Source organism: Nilaparvata lugens, chromosome 11 (assembly GCF_014356525.2).
Source record: "Nilaparvata lugens isolate BPH chromosome 11, ASM1435652v1, whole genome shotgun sequence".
Classification (NCBI taxonomy): Eukaryota; Metazoa; Arthropoda; class Insecta; order Hemiptera; family Delphacidae; genus Nilaparvata; species Nilaparvata lugens.
Window position 1 is genome coordinate 32,604,274 of NC_052514.1, and position 22,812 is coordinate 32,627,085.

A 22,812-nucleotide genomic window follows, 5' to 3' on the forward strand; every position below is an offset into this window, starting at 1 on the left:
TTTGTGAAAAAATTAAAAACCTCCACATATGAAAGAACAATTGATTCCAGCAGTGCACAAATTGCATTTTACATTGAAATGCATTTATATGACAAAACACACATGAAGTAATATTGGTGAGTTAATTAAATGATAATTGATTGTATCAGAAGTAAAAGTGAATGATGTGTAAACCTCTAAAGAGAGGATGATAAAACCAAAGACACAAAATATATTTGACTAATCTAATTAGAATATTAAGTTTGTTTTTTGATCCTGCAAAATTACTTCTTTAATATGTGAATATTTCCTATTTTAGTGATAATAATGTGAAATATTTCTTCTATGTTTGGTTTTGGAGCATCTAAATTTAAAAATCTACTTTGTAAAAATAATTAAGGACTGAAAATTTCGTTAAGTAAACGAGAAGACAACCTATTTCGGACTGTGTGTAAACTTTATCTGAGTTTGGGAGAAGAATAGCACAAGGTTACCTTATATTTCTCTCCCTATCATTTTGATGATGTACTTATTGTATGAATCAATAAAGAATCAATCATCAATCTTGTTCAATATACATTTCAGGCTAGACCACAGAATCAATCTTATTTTCTTTCAAAAGATGTTTATATTATATTCAACTCAAAACATAAATTTACATTATCAATTAATTGTTTTTAGTTTCTTCATTTTTGGACAGAGAATTGAACTAAAACTTCTTGAATGTAAAGCTAACTTTTGCAAATTTTACTGTTTATAAAATGTGGAAGAAGAGCAGTTTTGAGCTGAGTCTGTTGCTTTCCTCCCTGTCATAGCTATAAATTATAAGTAATTTTATTAATAATAAATAATATTAATTTTATACTCACAATAGTCACTAACCGCTCCAATGGACCGGATTTTCTTTCCCAATGGAGTATAGTAGAACACATCAGCCATTCTCTTACTAACAGTTTCAGTGTTATTACGATAAGCTAACTCTCTCTTCCAACCTGCAAAAGTTGTACAATTGAATAAATAAATAACATACTTCAACAGTAAACAGAAAAATAGAGATAAAGGATTTTTATATTGAATTAATTGTGCGGTGAATAAATAATTCCCAGCTGAAATTTAACTGTCGTGAGACTCATTAAGGGTTAAATTGAGATGTAATCTGAAAATAATGTATTCAGACTAGATGAAACTTCCCCTACAGGACACCTCACTAAATTATAGATTTGAATATTTTTTGATGATTGAATTTATTTATCTATGATTTTTAATTGTATTGATAGATGAATAAGCTTAATTAGAATTAGATAAGTATGAAACTTAGACACAAAATTTCTACAATTTTAATTTTGATACAATAATAAGATGAATATGGAATTAGATTAATTAATGAGATATTTATTTTGACATGAAGGATGGAGAAGTATAAAAACCAATCAACAATTATCAAATTCTAGAATAAATCTTAAGCACATATTGGAAGAGTATTCCCATGACATTCAACCATCAACCAAAACCTGATCTGACTATAAACACTTTTTCAAATGCGTTGATACAGTACTAGATTACACTAAACTGCACACAGAGACAATAGTCATGATTTTACTAGCCGCTACTAATTTCCAGGTCTAGTTGACTCTATTATTGTCCCAGTGTGCAGGGGGCTATGATAAACTCAATCCAGAATCAAAATTTAGATGTGATCACAATTTAAAGCTGAAAACCAGCTTGATGTTTTTGAAATTCTAATACTAGAATACTAGTTCAAGGTATGTAGAGTCAAATACTTAGATTTGACAGTATATTATGCAAGATTGAATTCGTAATTGAAACATTTAGGGCCGGTTTCCGAGCTCGGGATTTGGCTAAGTTTTAGACTTTAAACAGCTGGAATCAGAAAATTGGCTTTCCAAAACGGGGCGTAGTCGTAATCATTGTCAGTCACGTTTGAATTAAATTTCGAAAAAGTAGAAAATTGAACACAAAATAAAATAAAGAGAAAATAGTGTAAATTTTCAGATATTTTTAATTATTTAGGAATGTTTGATTTCGTCAAGGAAAAATGTTTCCAATATTATAGAAATGGGAAACTAAAAACTGCAAATACTGTGATAAACACTGCGACTAAGCCCAGTTTTGGAAAGCCAATTTTCTGAATTCAGCTGTTTAAAGTCTAGAACTTAGCTACATCCCGAGCTCGGAAACCGGCCCTTAAAGTTACAATAAATCTGCGTTTACACCGGAGTTAATAACACAAGTTTTCAACTTTTTGTTATCAACTGATGTTAATTACAAAATTTAATAATAACATCATGTTGAGTTGCGTTAACACCGGAGTTGATAACATGAGTTGTTACGGTAATAAAAAGTTGTCAACTTGACTGAATCGACAAAAAATTCTCTTGAAAAAAGTTGATAACTCGTGTTTTTAACAGAAAATTGCTTGTTATTAACAAGATTTATGTTATCCATCGAGAGTCGGTAACTTTTTTTTAATAACATGTTAACTATCTTCCCCGCAACCCCCTTGGCCAGCATCACTACCCTACAACTACAGCTGTTCCCTAATAACTACAGCTGCAGACAAAACACGTGACAAAGTAATTAACTTTTGTTGATAACAAAACTAGCAGCGGAAAGAAAATGTTATCAACTTATGTTGACAACTTTTGTTTTAAACTCTGGCACAGCCTACTATAGATAGAGTAAGCCACGACCCTGGTGTAAACGCATTATAATTTATTTACATTAGATCAGATAAAGATCATTATTTTAATGATCATACACATGTTTCAATTCAAATTTGAAGACAATTTTTTGCTTTTTATTCCGGCGGTTATATCACATATGAATATTCTTATTCAGTTTAGTTAAATGAAATCATATGAAAGTCAATTATATTGATAACAAGATCTTGTTAATAACAAGGAATTTTCTGTTAGAAACATGAGTTATTAACTTTTGTCAAGAGAAATTTTTGACGATTCAGTCAAGTTAATAACTTATTGTTAATAACTCGTGTTATTAACTCCGGTGTAAACGCAGCTTAAGACACCTGGAGGTCTTAATAGACGAATTCACAACGGATATCTTGTATCAGTTGATAAACTTTAACCATAAACAAGTTAAATAACCATAATAAACCAGTTTTTACTAACCATATTCGAAGGGCTTCAAGTACTGAGGTAGTGTAACATCAAAGTTCCGTTTGACAGTTGGCGATGGTTTTCTTTCACTTTGAGCGGCTAAGGATGGCCTCGCGGTTCGTCTCGACCGTGATTCCTCTGCAACCGCTGTTTAACATATTGTTGTAAATGTGGTTTTTTAATAAACACTTTATTCATTTAAAGTTTACATTGAACAATATTAAAAATAAAATTACAACATCATCTTTTAACATCTCTCATAAGACTCTTCATAAAACTAACTAGTTATTTACTTGTAAACGTTCGTTGCTAAAACAGTCACCTTGGCAACCGTGCTCACATGATAGTATCCATGTAGGGCTTGCCCAACGTTAGTAGGCAGAAGGTTGATCACTCACCGGTGTAAGATTCAAAATGGTGGGGGGAACGCCAGCGTGACGTCACGTGTAGTAAAAAAGTGATAGAGTAACCACATATAAGCCTACAGTTTATTCACTGTAGCTTCAAATACATCGTCGTTTAATCCCCTCAAGATTGACCTAGAACTTGAAAATTCTCCATACTTATAGCGAATGAATCACCGAGTCTAATGATGTTGTTAAATATTTCAAGTTCATTCAACTTGTATGAATGAAATAAAGTTGAAAGTTTTTCAAGAATCTAAAAACGTGACACGAAAAAGTTGATGAATTTCATTCATATGCACTGAACACATGCTGGTATCAAGCACATGTTCTACGAGAATCAAAATATCTCATCCCCGAAATTCACAAGCTGTGATGTATAGCCAAACTACAAAATATAAACACGACCTAAAGATGAAAAAACATTAAGGATTTGAAAGGGAAGGTTAGGAGGTGGGTTTTTTATTTTATATGGCAAATGCTTGTGTTATTTGAATGTTGTGATAATTATTGTAATGCAGAAACAGAAAGCTTGCATGTCAGAAAATGTTTGTGTTATATAATTTGACTATACGCCACTGTATGATTTTCAAGAATGTGATATTCTGCCTACTCTGTACTACGGCTGCAGTTCCCCCACTCCAATTGCATTTCAATTAAAATACTATAGACGAGTGACCAACCTTCTGTCAACTAACTTTGGGGCTTGCCTAAATCAATATTTTTCAACATTTTACTTCCAAACTTCTTGAATCTTTAACACCATATTTCAATAAAATTTCCTCAAAATTTGAACTTTTCATTTCCTATCTTTAACACTATTCAAATGCTAACTCCCAACTCCTAAATTTGTTTTAATGAATCTGATCCAAAGTATTACTAATACCCTAAAGCTGAATTCCCACATATCAGTTACCGGCACAGTGTAAATTTAATTTCCATGAGTTCTGATTGGACTATTCCCACTCACAACAGCTGAGCGAGTATGAACAGACCCATTAGAGCTTATGGGAATAATATTCTTTTCACTATGCAGGTCACTTTCACTGTTATTGATATGTAGGAATCCAGCTTTATAGTACATAATAAGAGCAATGAAGCTTTTTATAATCTAGATTAAAGAACTCAATTTTCACTACGATTAGTTGAATTACTGTAATTTTATAATAGAAAGAAAGGAAATCGAAGAAAGGACATGCATATATAATGCACTACAAAATACATCAATCACATAAAATAAATATTATCAATCAACATGAATATTAAAAGTGTTGAAGAATAATAGAAAAAAGTATTGAACATTTTAGAAGAAAATTCTAAAAATGAAAATTGATAGAGAATAGAATACTTTGCCAGTAGCAGAAGAAAAAATGCAAAAACGTTATTCATTGATGAAAAATTACTGTGAATTTTAGCCAAGTATAACCATTGCCAATGGTATGTAATGGAAACAGTGTGTTCTCATTATACATAGATCAAATTAATAGACAAATCGAGATCGATCTGAGCTGATTGAGAATCACAGGAAAAATAACTGACCAAGTAATATACTTCTTTTAACAGTACTACGATTGAATTAGAACATATTGTTCTGTTTGTACCACAAAATGGTTATTTATTAAAATAATTAATTGAAACATTTCAATGTTTGTAAATATGGAATAACATATTTTTTAACTTCATAATCATAAACCATTTTGTACAGCTTGTACAATGAGGTGGTTTTATTGTTAAACAAGTTAACAACTGATTAAACTGATGAGTACTACAGGTGTTTGTAACATAAAACTACAAAAAACCCAAGTATAATACGGCACAGAAAATTGCTGATTTGAACAGTTAAAAAGAAAAAGTTATAAAAATACTATAATATATCTTTCTCATTCTATCAAACATCTTTTAATCTGGTTTAGAGAACCACATTAGCATCTCTTTTGTCGATACGCAGTTTTGGTTCATCGAATCTTCGAACCATAATATCGATAGATCGGAAATGGCTTGAATGAAAAATCAAGTAAGGTTCGTTGACAACTAGTAATGTAAAACATTGTATGTTGGAATTAGAAAGATAATTGTTTCATGTTATAGTACTACATCCTCAGCAAGCCTTCAAATGCGCACAGAACTCTCAGATTTTAGAAATAATGTTCAACTAAACTAAAATTTTCCAGTTATCACTCCGTATAAACACTTTTAAAGAACGTTCTCAGGCAGCACGCTTTGGAGAGAATTAGATAAGAATCTTTGGAAAGAATAAATTGTTTCCCAAGATTGTATGAAAATAAGATTGGACAATTCTTTGATTCAGATCAGTATTTTTGGATGGAATTAATTCTTTTCTAATAAGATTTGAAACAAGCTTTCAAGATTCTATGGTAAGAATCAGAATTGTTGAAAAGTTTACTTGAATAGTTTTAACAGGTTTCTGTTATTGGTTGCTAGTCAACCATAGCATGTTCAGCTAATAACATTCTTAAAAACAAAGGATAATTCTGACTGATAAAATTATTTATTATAATATTTAACGAAGGATGACAGGAAAATTGAGTGATTATGATAGATCGACTGTTGGAAATCACAATTTTGAACACCAACACATAAATATAAGATGATAAAAGTTTGTTAACGTAACGTGAAGAGATGAAGAATTAAGGAGTAAGACTTGGAAAGGAAGATAGATAGAGCTTGAAAATGTCCTCTTCAAAATGAAACAGAATCAATTCATAATTGGCTACTACTAACTGCGAGGCAGCTGTTTCAAATCAGCAACTTTCTGTGCCGTACCCTAAACAAATTCTGATGTAAAAACTATTTTAAATCGACCCTTACATGAGTGTGATATACCAGTAACACCACCACCACCACCAGTATTGTAGACCACCTCAGGTATGAGCATTGCATTTGAGACACCACTGCCTTCTTGATAGTCATCGTCGCCACAGCCACCATAATAGCTAGACTGAGACAGAAGGCTTCCCCTCATTTGTCTGTCAAACCAGTCTGATTGATGTTCTGAAGATAGATAAAGTTGGTTCAGATTTGTACTAGAAATATATCGATTAACAAAAAACTATCGAGCCGAACTTGCCTGCGCCCTGTTTCATTCAAATTTAAAAGTTTTGTAGTATAGAAAAAAGATTGACACTCACTAGCCTTCTAAAAGTAAAAAACAGCTCGATTTGAGTCAATTTCAAATCAAATTGATTCAATATAAACAAATCTCTAGATAGGAAATCAATCTCTGAATCTCTTGTAAAAGAGTTGGTAGCCTCTTTCATAAAGAGGGTTGATAGTCTTGGGGTAGATGAATGAATTAAATTTGAGTTAGACCTGGCAAAGTTGGAATAGTACGGAAAGTTCAAATTAAAAATACTGAAAGAAAAATTGAAAAATCACCAACACCTTGAAAATCAATAGTTATGCGTAATATATAGTAACTGAAGAAGATTTGGGACAACTAATAAACATTAAGATGATTAATGTAATGATAGATACACAAGTAAATATTATACTCATGCTACAAAAACGTTAATTGCTATGAAAAGTTACTGCATGCAACAAATCTATCAAAATATACGCTTATTGGAAGAATTATATAAGTTTATGGATCAAACTAAGATAAAACGAAATGGGATTGGAAAACAGTGAATTTTAACAAAAAACTCATCAACTAGCTACGTCAGGACACAAATCTTGATAAGTCAAAATTTATATTTAATTAACATTCTTGATTAATATTTTAAACAATAGTATATTGTATTTTGTATGTATTAGCTTATATTTATTTTTTGTAAAGCTTTCTTGTATTTTGATTTTGGCAAATAAATAAATTCATTCAATTGAAAATTCATTTTATATAAAATCACAAACAAAAAATTACTAAAAACCATTAATTACAGCGTGTACTATCAAAAGCTATCGTGAATTTAATTATACGAAACATTTGAAATTAAGACTATTTAGAATACAACGTCTTCTATTTAATTCAACGTGAATTAAATTAGTTATTACAATTATTAGTTCAATTACGTCCTTTTCAACAATGACGTCCTTCAACTCGGCAAGTAGCAAGTACAATAACGGATAAACATTGTTTAGTGAGGTCCACGTTATAATAGCAGTGTAGGAAGATAGAGGAACAACGTTGCCGATTCTCTGCCTTGCCACTGCCTTCCATAGAGGATAGCTGATATGGATATAAATCTGATGTAATATTAACTGTTCTTTCTTGTTAGAAATTATCAACTATCTTTTTATTCGTCAGGAAAATATATTTTTTAATGATTAAATAATAAATGTTCATTAATGAGATTGAATATATTGTTAATTATATTTCTGAATTGTTGAAAAAACGATCTGGCAACTTTGAGGAGGTAGAAAAGAATAGCTACGGAGGTATAAGAATAGCTATCTGCTTTGTTAAATAATATCTCATATTAGGTATGCTATTTTAGTATGAGGTAATTCATCTCAACAAAATATGGACAGGGTGTTTAAGATTCAAAAGAAGGCACTCAGATGTATAGAGAAAGTGAATAGGTTAGACTCTTGTAGGCCTTTATTTAAAAAGCTTGGTCTATTAACTGTGCCATCTTTGTATGTATATGAAGTGGTAATGCATATGAAAACGAGTGGTGTGATCCAGAATTCAGATGTTCATGAGTATAATACGCGAAACAGTGCAGATTATCATATAATGGGTCACAATAGTAGGTTATTTGAACAAAAACCAGATTATATTGGTAGGAAATTTTATAACAAGCTACCTCAAATCTTGAAAAGTAATGATGATTTGAAGATTTTCAAAAAACAAATTAAAAAATATTTAGTTGATAGAGCTTTTTATAGTGTACAAGAATTCCTTTCAAACCTAAACTAGGTTGAACTACTTAGTGTTAGAATTATTATGTAATAACATGACTTGTCTTATACTCCATGACTGGAGTCTTTAGGACGTAATCTTAAAAAAAAAAAAAATAGAAAAAGATTGATACCAATGTTAATCAAATACTGCCATTATAACATGGACCTCACTAACTCATATTAAACAAAACTACTAGAGCTCCTACAAAGCTACAAGAGAAAATTGCTAGCTAATAGCCAACCAACTATCAGTTGCAGGCAGAAAACAAATTGGAAAACGACTAATCAACAAAATAAATGGAAAAACTGGCGAAATACCACAAAAACATGAAATAAATGATATTTCAAATCTGACCTGCAGCCTCGGGCTCGGGTTCTGTTTTGACAGCCGCACTACTTGCTGAAGTAGTGGCTTTCGGTGTTTCAGCTTCAACTTGCTTAGCATTGTCACTTTTAACACTGTCACTTCTAACAGCAGTAGATCTCCTACTCCTAGAGCTTCCTGGTGTGCTTGATGTAAGCTCATCTGCAAAAAAAAACATTAAAAAATCAAAGATATTTTATGATCATTTCAGGTTAATACATTTTAAGGGTAAAGCTTTTCAGTTGGTATGGGAAAGTTGTTGAAATAATAGTACAGTATTATTTATTATGTATAATGTACATTAATTTATTTATTCTTACAATAAGTGAATCATTAAAATAAGTTAATATTTGTGCTATTCCTCTCCCAAATTGAGCTAAGGTTACACATAGTCCGAAACAGGTTAAGTCTTGTAGTTCTTCACTAGTTATTGTTAAAACAATAAGTTTTTATGGAAGTGAATTTTTCATAAAGGAATTTCAAAGGCAAGATTACGAATATATTTTAACCTTAAAATGAAAGTGTTATTGTGCATTACTTTATGGATGGATGAGTGCATATGCTTAATATACGAGGTGGCTGAGAAAAGTAATGAAATTGGTAACACTACGGGAGATCTGGCAACGTTGTGTCTACCGGCCGAAGCTAAACCTGTTTGTTTATCCCTTCCATTTCCTCAGTCCGAGTTACAACTCCGTACAGTTAACACATTAGTTTTGACAGCGCCATTAGTAAAGTTGTGTTTTCATTGTGCGTCACAGAAATGGAGAATCTGAATTTAGAGCAACGTTGTGCAATAAAGTTTTGTGCTAAACTTGGTGAATCCGCGAGTGTGACTTTTGAAAAGTTGAAACAGGTCTATGGGGAACAGTGCTTATCGAGAGCACAAGTTTTCCGCTGGCACAAATCATTTTTGGAAGGCCGAGAACACGTTGAAGATGAAACTCGCTCAGGGAGTCCTTTGACTTCAAGAACGGACGAAAACATGGATCGTATGAGGGCGCTTGTGAGATCAGACCGTCGTTTAACAATGAAGATGATCAGTGAACAGCTAAATTCAAACACTTTCACCGTGCATAAAATTGTAACAGATGATTTAAACATGCAAAAGGTTTGTGCCAAATTGGTGCCGAAAAATCTCACAACTGAACAGAAGGACCATTTCACACGGCCATTTCCATCCGTGAATTTTTGAACTCAAAACGCATTACTGTTGTTCCTCAACCCCCCTATTCACCTGATTTAATTCCTTGTTACTTTTTCCTCTTCCCGAAATTGAAACATGTCCTAAAAGGACGTCATTTTGGAACTCTGGAGAACATTCAAAAGACTGTGACCGACCAGTTAAAAGCCATACCAATTGAAGACTTCCAGCGCTGCTACCAAGCAAGAGTGGGAACGACGACTCCGCCGACGTATAGCTGCCCAAGGGAACTACTTTGAAGGGGATAACATTGTTGTTTGAAAATAATAAAAACTTTGGTTAGTATGAAATCAGTCTCATTATTTTCCTAACACACCTCGTATATACTAGTTATTATCATAGTATTCAATATGATCGTTCATCAAACTTTGTATTCTATAAAAATTAACGTTTTCTCCATAACGAACCAAAAGCCTTCCATGATTTTATGGATTATCGCATTTTTATTCTTATATACTTCTAGTAAGAGTCGATCAATTCTTGCAAGACAGAATATTTTTTTGACAGAATATTTTTTTGACATAAACATTTCTATCCAATCATGACCAATCCTAATAAAACTAGAATGTTGAAAATAGCTGGGTTTTAATTATTACTGATTAAATTAATTATTTGTGGGAATAAAATTGTATAACTGTGTGATGTATTAGAATCATGAACATATGTTACTGATGTAATAGTGATTTTACTTTATAAGTTTATACAGAAAACCAACAACAATCTTATCTTGTGAGACAGAATGTAAGAATAGGAAACCTTACTATGTATGTTTAATAAAATCATCAATAAATATTATAATTTAATAGAAAAACCAAGAAACCTATATAAATTACTAACAAGGCAAGAAACTTGAAGGATTCATCTAATATTTTGAAATGGGGAATACCATCTAGGTACTATAGTAGACCCCACTTCATGTTGTGTAAGCTATGTACTACTTATTGCTTTCAAATCATTCATATCTTTCCAAAATTACATAAAAAGCAAGAGAAAAGATTCAAGTTATAAATAAGGTGAATATAAGTTAAGAAGTCATGGAAGGAATTATGTTGATGGTTATTAATTTTGAATGCTTACCTATCATTTTCTTCAATTTATCCCTGTTGGAACTGTAATTCGTTTTTTTCGGATCCTCAAATCCAAGGAAATCAGCATCAGGGTCCCCGGTAGACTTTATTTGTTCCTTACTATCTTTACTTTTTGCTTTTGATTTCTTCACATCATCAATTGCATCCTCTTTTTTCGTCTCTTTTTTACTCGTCGATACTTTTGACACCTCATTTACCTCTTTTTTCGCTTCATCCGCTTCTTTGCTACCTTTTTCCTCTTCGTTTGACGCATTCTCCGATGGTTTATCATCACTTTTCTTCTCCCCTTTATCTTCTGATTTCGGTTCGTCACTCTTTTCAGGTGGCTCTTTGTTCCGGCTGATTCTCGGCGATCTTTTCACTATTTTCTGTGGTATTTTCTTTTTAATGGCGCTTTTTTCGATTTGCTTCAATGCATTTTCGAAACTCTGATTCTTCGATGCTTTTTCTAATTCGTTATTCTTGCTCTTAGTAGGTGAGTTAGAAGCTTCGTCCGAGTCTGATTTTGTTTTCTGAAAAGATTAAAGGAAATTAATAATTACTACACAACTAGTATGAAATTATTGATAAAGTCACATATCTGGATTATCAGTATCTGAATTGAATTAGGGATAATTTTTATGAATGACTTCCCATAACGGTAACATATTATAAGGACATCAGGTATGTAAATTGAGTGGCCTACTCTTTAGATATTTTACAATCGTACATAAGAACTCTGATAGATACATCTCCACGAGCCAAGAGTAACCCCAATTATATCAGATAATTCTTTAGATAATTGTACAACAGGTTTTATATAGGCCTGCCTGGTATACGTATATTATACAGTATAATATGATTGGTAAATTGCCTTGTATAACGTGTAATGAATAGTATAAAATTATCTATTAAATCACATTGGATACAAATTCCTAAACAAAGATCATTTGAATGAATGAATGATAAAAGATCTTGAATTTTCAATACATGTTGTATAATGAGCATCTATGAACATAGTCTAATTTGATATAACAACGTTTAGATATTGCACCTTCTATAAAAGAACTTTTAGAGAAACTTTTAATCAGTTAATATATAACTGAGATTCGCTTCAGCAGGATGTTATATTGAGGTTCTATTGAAATATAAAATGTTTATAAATTTACTCATGAATATGAGAATTCCTGTTTCAAAATTATTATTATAAAACTCATTCCCGCATACAGTCTGCTAAAGCCAATGCTGGCGGGCTTTATTCATAGATGATACTTCTGATCATACTATTTCATACTAAACAATCAATTGTTCGAATTATTAAAATATATTATATTTTATCTTTACTTTCGTCAATGCCAATAACCACTTTCCAACGGTAACTAGCATTCCAAGTTGAAAAGATTCTCATCAACATTGAATTTATTAATATACTATGGTATAATGTTTCATATAGTGAGGTCCACGTTATAATGGCAGTGTAGAAAGATAGTAGAGCATCGTTGCCGATCATCGGCCTTGCCACTGTCTTCTGTAGAGGATGTCTGACAACGGTATATCTGATCATTCTTATGTTAGAATAATCAATGATACCTCAAGAAAAAATATTTTTCAATTATAAAATAATACATTTTCATAATTGAAATTAAATATATTGTTAATTAATGATATTTATAGATTGTTAAAAACGATCTGGCAACGTTGCTGAGCTGGAAAAGGATAGAACTATCTGCTTTGTCGAATGACAGACAAGGATAGAAACCAATGATAATCAAATACTGCCTTTATAACGTGGACCTCACTATAGAATACAGTTCGATAGTGTAAAGTATGCCATGGAATTATTATTAATGCCCGTGTAAAGCGGAAGCACTGTTGTGATATATGATGAGCGCGGCAATGTGATAACAGTATTGCGATATTTAGCGGAGCAGCGCTTACTACCAACTGAACGGCACAAAATTCCCTTTCCGCTTGCCGAAGGGGAATATTCGATACTCACGTGTTCCGCTGGCAACTCAAGAATACAGCTTTGTATTGCGCATGCCTAGAAATGACCGTGATTGCGCGCGTCTACAATAGTGTTCCGTACCGTAGAGCAAGAGCAAAATGCTGAGAGCATTACATTGTGTAGCTGATAGAAAATGGTCACTATTTTTTTATAATTCTAGTTGTTGCAAATCTCCATTTACAAAATTTAGACTTTGAAAATATTCATACAGATGGACAGAAAAAGAGCGAAATCTATCATAAACCGATGTGTCATTGATCAAAATTGGATGAAAATAATACAAAGACACTTTATTGAGAAGATAAAGATGGCGGACCATTGCTGAGATCACTATTAGCCTACTTCGCTCACAAATAACATGTGTTTCCATCACTCTGGTTGTTGACTGGTTGTAAGCAAAATTAGCAGGAAAATCACTGATGATAATGTTTTCAAGATTATCAATGGCGTGATTGTTTGAATATGATTGGATTGAATTTGATTTAGCTAATTATGTTTTGAATAGATCAAATTGATAGTTGTACCTCTTGACATCGAGATATAGTATTTGATATTGATGCCTCCAGGGGCATGTTGCATGAGAAATACAGACTAATAATATAAGTAGTCAGCTATTATTATTGACCGAAGCGAAGCTAAGGTCTTTAGTTTTGACTCGATCGACTTTTGTCAGTTTTTTATTTGCTTGTTTGTACCGCATCTATTGTCCGATTTGTATAAAATTTGGTACGGTATAGAAGTACTTTGAAACAAGACGCAGTACTTGTGAACAAGACGCAACGTATTTGAAACGATTTTTGATAAGACCTCCGTTTTTTTGTAATTTGAAAATCTCTATCCAGAAAGTTACTTTTTCGTACCTAATCTTCACAATATAGTGTAGTGCTTTCATAATGGCCCTTCTCATTAATTTGAAAGTTGTATTCATGGGCGAGGTCTAGTCATCGCAGAACACTAGTAATATGAAATTACTAAAATATTAGCTTGTATTTTCTAGTACAACAGAGCTGTAGTCTACAAATAGCTGCGTTGCCAGATTTTTGTGAAATTGGAAATTCTAATCTCAGATTATACTCTGAATAAAATGAGTTGAGTCGATGCAGAGATGTCAATTATAATCCAGTCATAATGGTCTTGCATGAAAAGATTGATATTTCGCACAATTTGGCAACACGGATATGTTATATATTCTGTACGATAGAACGTTCCGCAACACTGTCAATACAGCATTATCAAATTATCTTCTGTACTTGAAATATAAATGTAGAATTATAAACCTCCAAACATTCTGGCAACGCCAATATATTTAGTCGACTGATCGTTCTAAACCTGTTTCCTTTAGATTATAGAAAAAAATTATGTATTTTTCTTAGTATAATGGAGAGGTCCCGGATTTAAACCCAAATATGAACAAAAGACAGATCACTCCCGTGTTATCGGATGGGCACGTTAGACTGTCGGTCCCGGCTGCAGTATTACAATCGTAAAGCCCATTGACGGCTTAAATTATATATTTATGCGAAGTGGGACTTTCCACCAATAGAAGCCACGATAATTCACTTTCATTTCTAAGGAACCTTAAATTTGAAAAGATTATTCAGCTCTATTTTTGGACTACATCCATGATAAGATATGGTGTGGAGCTCCTGATCTTGTAAAATGGTCATCTTGAGTTACAATTACAAATTATCAAAAATGGTCGTATTGTATCCTTGTCAAGTAAGGAACCTCAAGCTCATAATTTTAACTGATTCTGTTCATAGGGGATTGAGAAATAGTGTTCTGAGACACACATATAGACCAATAAACCACTCGATTCGCCTCAAAAAAAAAAACCCTAAATAATATCTTTAAGAAGGTATCTAAGTATAAGGTATCTTGGTATATCTTACTGGATACTTAATTTTCCTGTCAAGCCGGAAAAAATCAATTAATTTATTATTCTATTAATTATTGTGACGTTCAAAGGTTATAGCTGTTCTCACAACTAGCAAACAGTTCTCTTTGCTTGCTAGTTATTAGAAAAGTGAATAATCTTTTACAATTTTGTATTCATCGACAAATTGAATATTATTTAAAAAAAGCTACAGGTGAAATGGATGTAAACTTACCTTGGGATCAGTTTTCTTATCATCCTTCATCGTGGGTTCAACTTCGTCTATTTCCTTTTTATCAGGTTTATCCTCGGCATGGGAATCAGAATGACCTAAAATATTAAGATTATTAGTAAAAATATAATCAATATTTTTCTATTCCACTACAAGAAATCCAAATAGAAATAAAATCCTTTAAAAGTAGTTTCAGACGGATTAAAACGGGTCTCTCGTTTTCAGTGTACAGTAGTCGAAATACAATGGTTACTCAAAGCACCAAATTAAAAGGAAAACTAGACTTCGATACAGAAGAAAAAATCACTTGAAAAAATATCAGTTGTGAAACTCGTCTACAAACTTTATAAAAAGACGTTTACAGTAGGAGAAAATATTCAGAATATGAAAGCTGTGCCAATAGTGAGTTGTGTTTCCATAGCTCGTATTTTGCAAAATATCTCGAGATTATTGTAGTTTATGGTAATTTAAGATCAAAATTTCAAATTTATATAATTTTGGTGTAAAAAGCGATTATCACTCAACAACTTATGAACTTGTTTCAACTTATGAAAGTGGAAAAAGAACAGTTTTTAGATGACTTGATTGATTAATATTTTGGAAAATAAACTGTTCAATGTTGTCCTGTCCAAACCGTTGGTGATGAATTGTTTCTCTGATATAATGAATAGACGAATAAACAACAAGTAGGCCAGGTGGTTGGATTATCAGAGCTGATATTTTTATTCTAAATTTATTTCAAGATTTTTAAACAAATTAATCAGTATCTAACAAGTATGATATATAATTTGACTGATTTTATATTAAAATAAATAAAGATTAGTTTAAATCTATAGGCATATTAACTTACCGTTTGGTAGAGCTTTTGGTTCCTCCATTGTAGAGCCTGGAACATAATTTGTAAATGAATGGACTCAGATTAAAAAGTCAATAATTCAGTAAGTTCTATAAACTTTGAGAAAAGTCAATATACATTTATTTAGAACAATTTGTTCATTCCCTACGCGTTTTGAATATGAAAAAAAAACTTTCTTTTACACCACTTAGAGCCCTATTCAGGGCCATTCAGATCATATAATTATCCGGTCAAATCTTTGATAATTTACATTATATTTTTAATATTTCACGTGTTGAAAAAAAACGTTGCTCAGGATGATGCCCAAATCAGCTCTAGGCATGTGCGTGGTTAATGAGAATGATGATGGGGAGAGCCATAGTTTTAGGTGGTCTCCAAACTGTCGGCTTTGATCCCACGAACCCAAACTACAAGTCTCCCAGTTCAGCAGCACTCTGGAATGTGCAATGACTATGAATGAGAAAAATAATTGACATTACTTCTTGGACAGACCCTGTTTCATGACTGTGTATTGGATCCATAGTAGAGCTGAATGTAAGCAAACTTGTTGGAGCGATATTCATGCCACTTGAAAGGTCAAAAGGTAAATGTAACTTGACAGTCGTTTTTAATCAAATTATTAGTAAGATTCCAAGTTTACATAGTTTCTTGTAAATATAAACACAGCGCTACCATTGGATTGCAGAAAGACAAACGACCATATCTGTAGCTTTGAGCATTTCAACACAGCATTTCATTTACGCAAGCAAAATTAACAAGCAATGCTGTTTTCGCTAGTCGCTAGCTTGAAAGGAGGAAGTGAGCTTTACATGACATTGTTGGACTCTGCGCATGAGCAAATCTTATTTGATCAGTGAAAAAGAAAGTTTAATGCTCTATTCCATATTTTCATTATAATAATGTAATATATCTAAGCAACTCGGCAAGGTTGAATAAAAATATACAACTCAATGCTTTTCTATAAGCTTCAAAGTAAAATTTATTCATTTCTTCAAAATGATCAAAACAAAGACTTTGTAAAGCTGCGAAGTCCACAAAATATTGAATAGTAGTTAATCGAAAACCTAACAGGAGGTCAATTTTCTAAGTTACAATATTCTTTATTATCTTGATAAATGTATTATCTTAAAAAACCCGGGAAATTTCCATATTCAAAATGTCAGCAATCTATACTTGCTAAACGGCAGTAAGTTAGCCTCGGTTTTCAATGTTATCAACCTAGAGTAACAATACAAAATTCAAGTGTGGGTCATGAACTATCATAAAAGAACGTCAAATTCTACAATACAGATGTAATTGGTTTAATCAAACTTATATTGTCAAAGTATTTTGAATATGAATGAGAAATGAAACGCTTTCGTTTTTAGCGGGGGCCATTTTAGGTTATTTCAATGGTCGCTTGTTGACGCCTTCATGCTAGAACTTACCTCATAAATGCACGGTCCTTGAAAGAATAACTGAAGAAAATAAAATAATTATAACTGTCCTGATTTATTGATGTCATTAAATAAACTTGATGTTATAAATAAACCGCAATAATCACTAAAAACATCTATTAATTCAACTTCAAATTAGCGCACGATCACCGAAACAAAATCAGCCAGGCCAGTTCATTTCGCTTTCGTTTGCAGGGCTGCCAGCTGCAAGTCAGCCATTTTTTACAAAAAAAATTCTATTCCGCCTAAGTAATATAGTGAAATATTTGCTCAAATGATCCTTAAATGAATTCTAATTATATGAGCGTTTGATTTATTGTTTTTCAAGTGATAAAAATGTTGATTGCCATGCTCAAGGTTAAAATAACATTAAAAATAAGATGTTCCTAGATACAAGGGAATTTGTATTTCCTGTTCATCACTGTTGCTACCACTGATTCATTAAACTTCTGGCGGGCAAATTGGCGCGTTTATTTAAATTAATCTATGATCAATATTTTTCTATGATCAACCCAGTAACATAGAAAAACATACCCGAAGGCGGTTGAACAAACCATATTTCTATTGAATGATTTTTATAATATTGTAATTGAGAAGACTTACTATAGATCAATAGATAAATACATTAGAATGTAAAATAACATAACTATAGAAAATAATTCTTATAATTAATAATAATAAAAATTACTAAATAACTTAATGCGTTTCCGGAAGCATAAACTATCTATTTTGCGTTTTTATTACTTTACATATACCCATAGTTGAACTGGTTTGGCATCTGTAACTAGTTAAGTTAAATACAAAAAAGTCACAAGGTTGAACTTGGGGTAGCTTTTATTACCTTATAGCCCAGTCAATGAAGGTCCAAAAAAGCAGTTTCGATCCGAAAATTTAATAAAAGCTGAATTCCCCACCATCGATAGAACCCTCCCAGAGGGTCATTCTCCCAGAAGTCCCAAGAAATCCCCTTGGAGCATTCCGCCCCAGCCCCCTAAAACATGAAAAATGCAGGTAAACACGGAAAATCAATTATCTCTGTACCCATTGATCGGAAACAGTTCTATTATATGCCATTCGATTCGTTACATTATGGACTACAATATTAGTTATATTCATTTTTCAAATATAATTAACAGTTTTCTTGATAAAATAATATATATGTAAAAATTTAGGGGGTTTGTGATTTGATTTTTTTGATTTCTTCGATTAACTTCGAAACAAGTAGTTTTAAAGGAAAATGAGTCATATAATTAATGTAGCCAATGTCATTGCAAATCCATTGATGTATATTGTTATGTATTTTCGATTCGATTTGACGCTGTGGAAGGGGAAACAGTCGACGCGGAACGGCGCGGCTGACTCTCTTAGCCATAGTAAACAGCAAACTGGAAATCAATTATCTCTGTAACCATTAATCGGAAAAAATCTATCATATGTCATTCGATTCGTTACATTATGGACTGAAATATTAGTCATATTCATTTCTTCAATAAATCAAACAGTTTCCTTGATAAAATAATATATATGTAAAAATTTAGGGGTTTTTCGATTTGATTTTTGTTTTCTCCGATTAACTTCGAAGCAAAGTCTAAAGAAGATTGGTCAAATAATTAATGTAGCCACATTCATTGAGAATCCATTGATGTATATTGTTATTTATTTGCGATTCGATTTGACGCTGTGGAAGGGGAAACAGTCGACGCGGTACGGCGTGGCTGACTCTCTTCACCGTAGTAAACAGTAAAATACGGTACAGTAGTAGGCCTACTGCTTTCTGAGTTGCATCTTATTCACACTATGGCGCTCGAAACAATCAATTTCTATTGTTTTGACATGCGATGAAACTAATTTTTCACATTTTAATTCTATAAATTCTCTAAAATATGTGTGCATGATCATAATTCTATGCTAAAATTCATCATAAGTTATGAATGTCAAAAACTGGGATAAATCATAGATTACAATAGTGTTAACAGTGGCAATTCCCTGAAAAATCATAGCGTGCAGTGTTTGCTGTTTTCTACAGTTGATAATCTCCAAGCCAGGTTGATAATATACCTTCAGTTGAGCCAAATATATATGACGGCTGAGGCATGAAAAAATTTATACATTTGGCTTGTTGAGTTGAACCTTTCTATGATTCTCTCTGTGAAGTAGCTTATCTTCTGTTCTTACTAGTTGAATCTACATTATTTAGACAGTCCAATATGAAAATTCAGTAGATTCTAAAGATGAAAGCCATGCAAACATACAAATTAAGGAAGAGTGCATAAAAGGTAGGAAAATCATGAAAGTGTTTCACATTTATAACCACAAAGTAAGATTACCATATAAGATTAATTGAAAGATGATTCATCATCTTCTATTATTTTTGTTAACATATCGATTTTTCACCTCCACTCGCATCTTGTCATTCATTACACAAGGTTGGCAGAACCTTTTCTTTATGTCGATTAATGTCGATTGAAATTGATTTTGATTAGCAGGGCACCAAAAGAATAGATCATTTTCTATTTGAAGCATTCAAATTAAATCTATTGAACATGATTTCTTATGACTTAGCATTCACAGATTTAGTTGGGTGAAGTTATTTGAAAAATGTACCTGATTATCAATTTCATGGTTTTTATACCATTCTAGTTCATTGTGATCATTGAAGGGCTGAAGTGATGAGTTAGTTCAAGTGAATTCTAGTACACAAGTATATTGTGCTTATAATGGGCTCTTCTTTATTTTCTATCAATGTTTTTGCTCCAGTAGAGAAAATTTAAAATGTTAGTTTTAAATTTGCTTTATAAATAATTCAAATTAAAGGTACCTAATATACATTTGATAAGTCCAGTATTAAATTAATCGATGTTGGTTTTCATTGTATCGCTTTGTATCAATGCTACTTGCACTGTTTGCAATTCATCACTATTCTCTCAAGAATTAGTTTTTTATGAATTTCATGATCTGAAAATTGAAATTCAAATGCTATTTGGATGACGTACACATTCCACTGGTTTTTTTTACAATAATTGTTACGTTGAAGAGTGAGGCAATTCAATCCATTTGGAAGTAAAAGGAAAGTACAGTGCGATTTGAACAGTGGATAGTAACTTTGAAATTCAGTTGCTCAATTCATTTCGGCTTGATACTATCATTTGTAATTATAGTTGATCAGAAATATGCATTGTATATAATGTTTACATTTCAGTTTGACTAATCTTCTATCACAGTCTCACTTTCATTCATAAACTTGATAATCCTAAATACGTTGATTACCTTAAAGATGTAGCTTATCTTACGTCTAACAATGTACAATACAAACAATTTTCATTAAATTACTATTATGATGATCATTGGAATTTCTGCCTGTGATTGAGAAAAAGTCATTTTATGAGCCTTGAAATTCGTACCTAGAAAAAGTTGCATTATCACTAGAAATTTTGTTTTTTTTTACTATTTATTATATAGGTACTGTACATTGATTTTTGTGATTATAGAGATCAACTACTTTATTCTGAATCACGATAAGGATAAATAGAGAAATTGTGAGATGGGGATAACATCCATAGTTACATAGCATCAATTTGAAAGCTCTGATAATAATGATTTGAACGGAACTGCGATTCTGGCTTGGTATTGCCTCTTCATGTTCAGTGAGAATAGAAAAGCTTCAGAGTAATTCGTTCTCACTATAGTGATAATATTGGTAATATTTGGTAACATTTGTTAATATTTGAACCGAATGTGCAACAAATTAATCTACTTTCAGCTTGAAAATTTTCAACTTATCAGGAGTACAGTGTTATCATATACAGTAGTATCCCAGGTAGGCCCACCTTTTTTTTTTTGTTCACCTGATCTGATAATATTTATTCCATTATCAAGTGTTTAAATTATAAAGAGTGATGAAACAAGATAAAACACAAGAAAAGCTATGAAAAGAAATTTTGAATTTTAATTTTTCACAAAATAAGGATGAAATGAAGGAGTCGGTCACATAACATATCATGAAACTTCGTTGAAAAACATCAATATATCAAATAATTGTGTTACCTCTGACTCGTATGGAGAAGGCAAACTTCAAATTAATATAATAAATTCTGTGAGCAAACAACGAAATCCTGATTTTTATCATCAGCATGGTTAAGTCAAGAAAACTGTAATATGTTTTTAAGTATTTATAGTTTTTAGTATTGAAAAGTGAAAATCTATATACAGGGCATGTCAAAACAATAGAAAAATAAATTGTTTCGAGCGCCATAGTGTAAATGAGATGCAATGTAGACAGCAGTATTATTCTGTTTACTATGGTGAAGGGAGTCAGCCGCGTCGGCTGTTTCCCCTTCCACAGCGTCAACTTGAATCGCAAATACATAACAATATACATAAATGGATTCGCAATGAATGTGGCTACAATAATTATTCTTATTCGTCACATTGTTCTTTAAAATTACTTGCTTCGAAGTTAATCAGAGAAAACAAAAAAATCAAATCGAAAAACCCCTAAATTTTTACATTATATTATTTTATCAAGGAAACTGTTCGATTTATTGAGGAAATGAATCCGACTAATATTGTAGTCCTTAATTCAATGAATCGAATGACATATGATAGATTTTTTCCGATTAATGGTTACAGAGATAATTGATTTCCAGTTTGCTGTTTACTATGGATAAGAGAGTCAGCCGCGCCGTTCCGCGTCGACTGTTTCCCCTTCCACGGCGTCAAATCGAATCGCAAATACATAACAATATACATCAATGGATTTGCAATGAGAGTGGCTACATTAATTATTCGGCTCATTCTTCTTTAAAACTACTTACTTTGAAGTTAATCGAAGAAAACAAAAAAATCAAATCGCAAACCCCCTAAATTTTTACATTTATATATATCAAGAAAACTGTTAATTTTATTGGAAAAATTTATATATCTTATATTGTAGTCCATAATGTAACGAATCGAATGGCATATAATAGAACTGTTTCCGATCAATGGGTACAGAGATAATTGATTTTCCGTGATTACCTGCATTTTTCAACTTTGAGGGTGGCTAGGGGGGAATTTATATATCTAATATTGTATCCATAATGTAACGAATCGAATGGCATATAATAGAACTGTTTCCGATCAATGGGTACATAGATAATTGATTTTCCGTGATTACCTGCATTTTTCAACTTTGAGGGTAGCTCCAAGGGGATTTCTTGGGACTTTTGGGAGAATGAACCTCTGGGAGGGCTCTATCGATGGTAAAAGACTCAGCTTTTATTTAATTTTCGGATCGAAAAAACCTTCATTGACTGGGCTATTAGTATAAAAATTTGATTTTATGCATGATATGATGTAAATACAAATCCAAATTTAATAAATATTAAGCATTTTATCTCATAAA

At 32.0% G+C, this 22,812-nt stretch overlaps 1 protein-coding gene across 3 annotated transcripts in view; it reads right to left on the reverse strand.

Annotated features, from left to right (window-relative positions):
- Positions 1–17,622, reverse strand: part of LOC111064101 (nucleolar protein dao-5) — a 43,897-nt gene extending 26,275 nt beyond the window's left edge. For 2 of the 3 annotated variants that reach the window (XM_039438252.1, XM_039438250.1), the window contains exons 1-8: positions 17,421–17,622; positions 15,988–16,023; positions 15,141–15,235; positions 11,032–11,554; positions 8,742–8,912; positions 6,353–6,535; positions 3,132–3,266; positions 849–971 (exon numbers count right to left, since the gene is read on the reverse strand). In XM_039438252.1, coding sequence (XP_039294186.1) covers positions 849–971; positions 3,132–3,266; positions 6,353–6,535; positions 8,742–8,912; positions 11,032–11,554; positions 15,141–15,235; positions 15,988–16,015 — 1,258 coding nt within the window. In that variant the 5' untranslated portion in view covers positions 16,016–16,023; positions 17,421–17,622. The remainder of the gene's footprint in view (positions 1–848; positions 972–3,131; positions 3,267–6,352; positions 6,536–8,741; positions 8,913–11,031; positions 11,555–15,140; positions 15,236–15,987; positions 16,024–17,420) is intronic. The other variant, XM_039438251.1, reaches the window with a different exon arrangement.
- Positions 17,623–22,812: the final 5,190 nt, after the last annotated feature.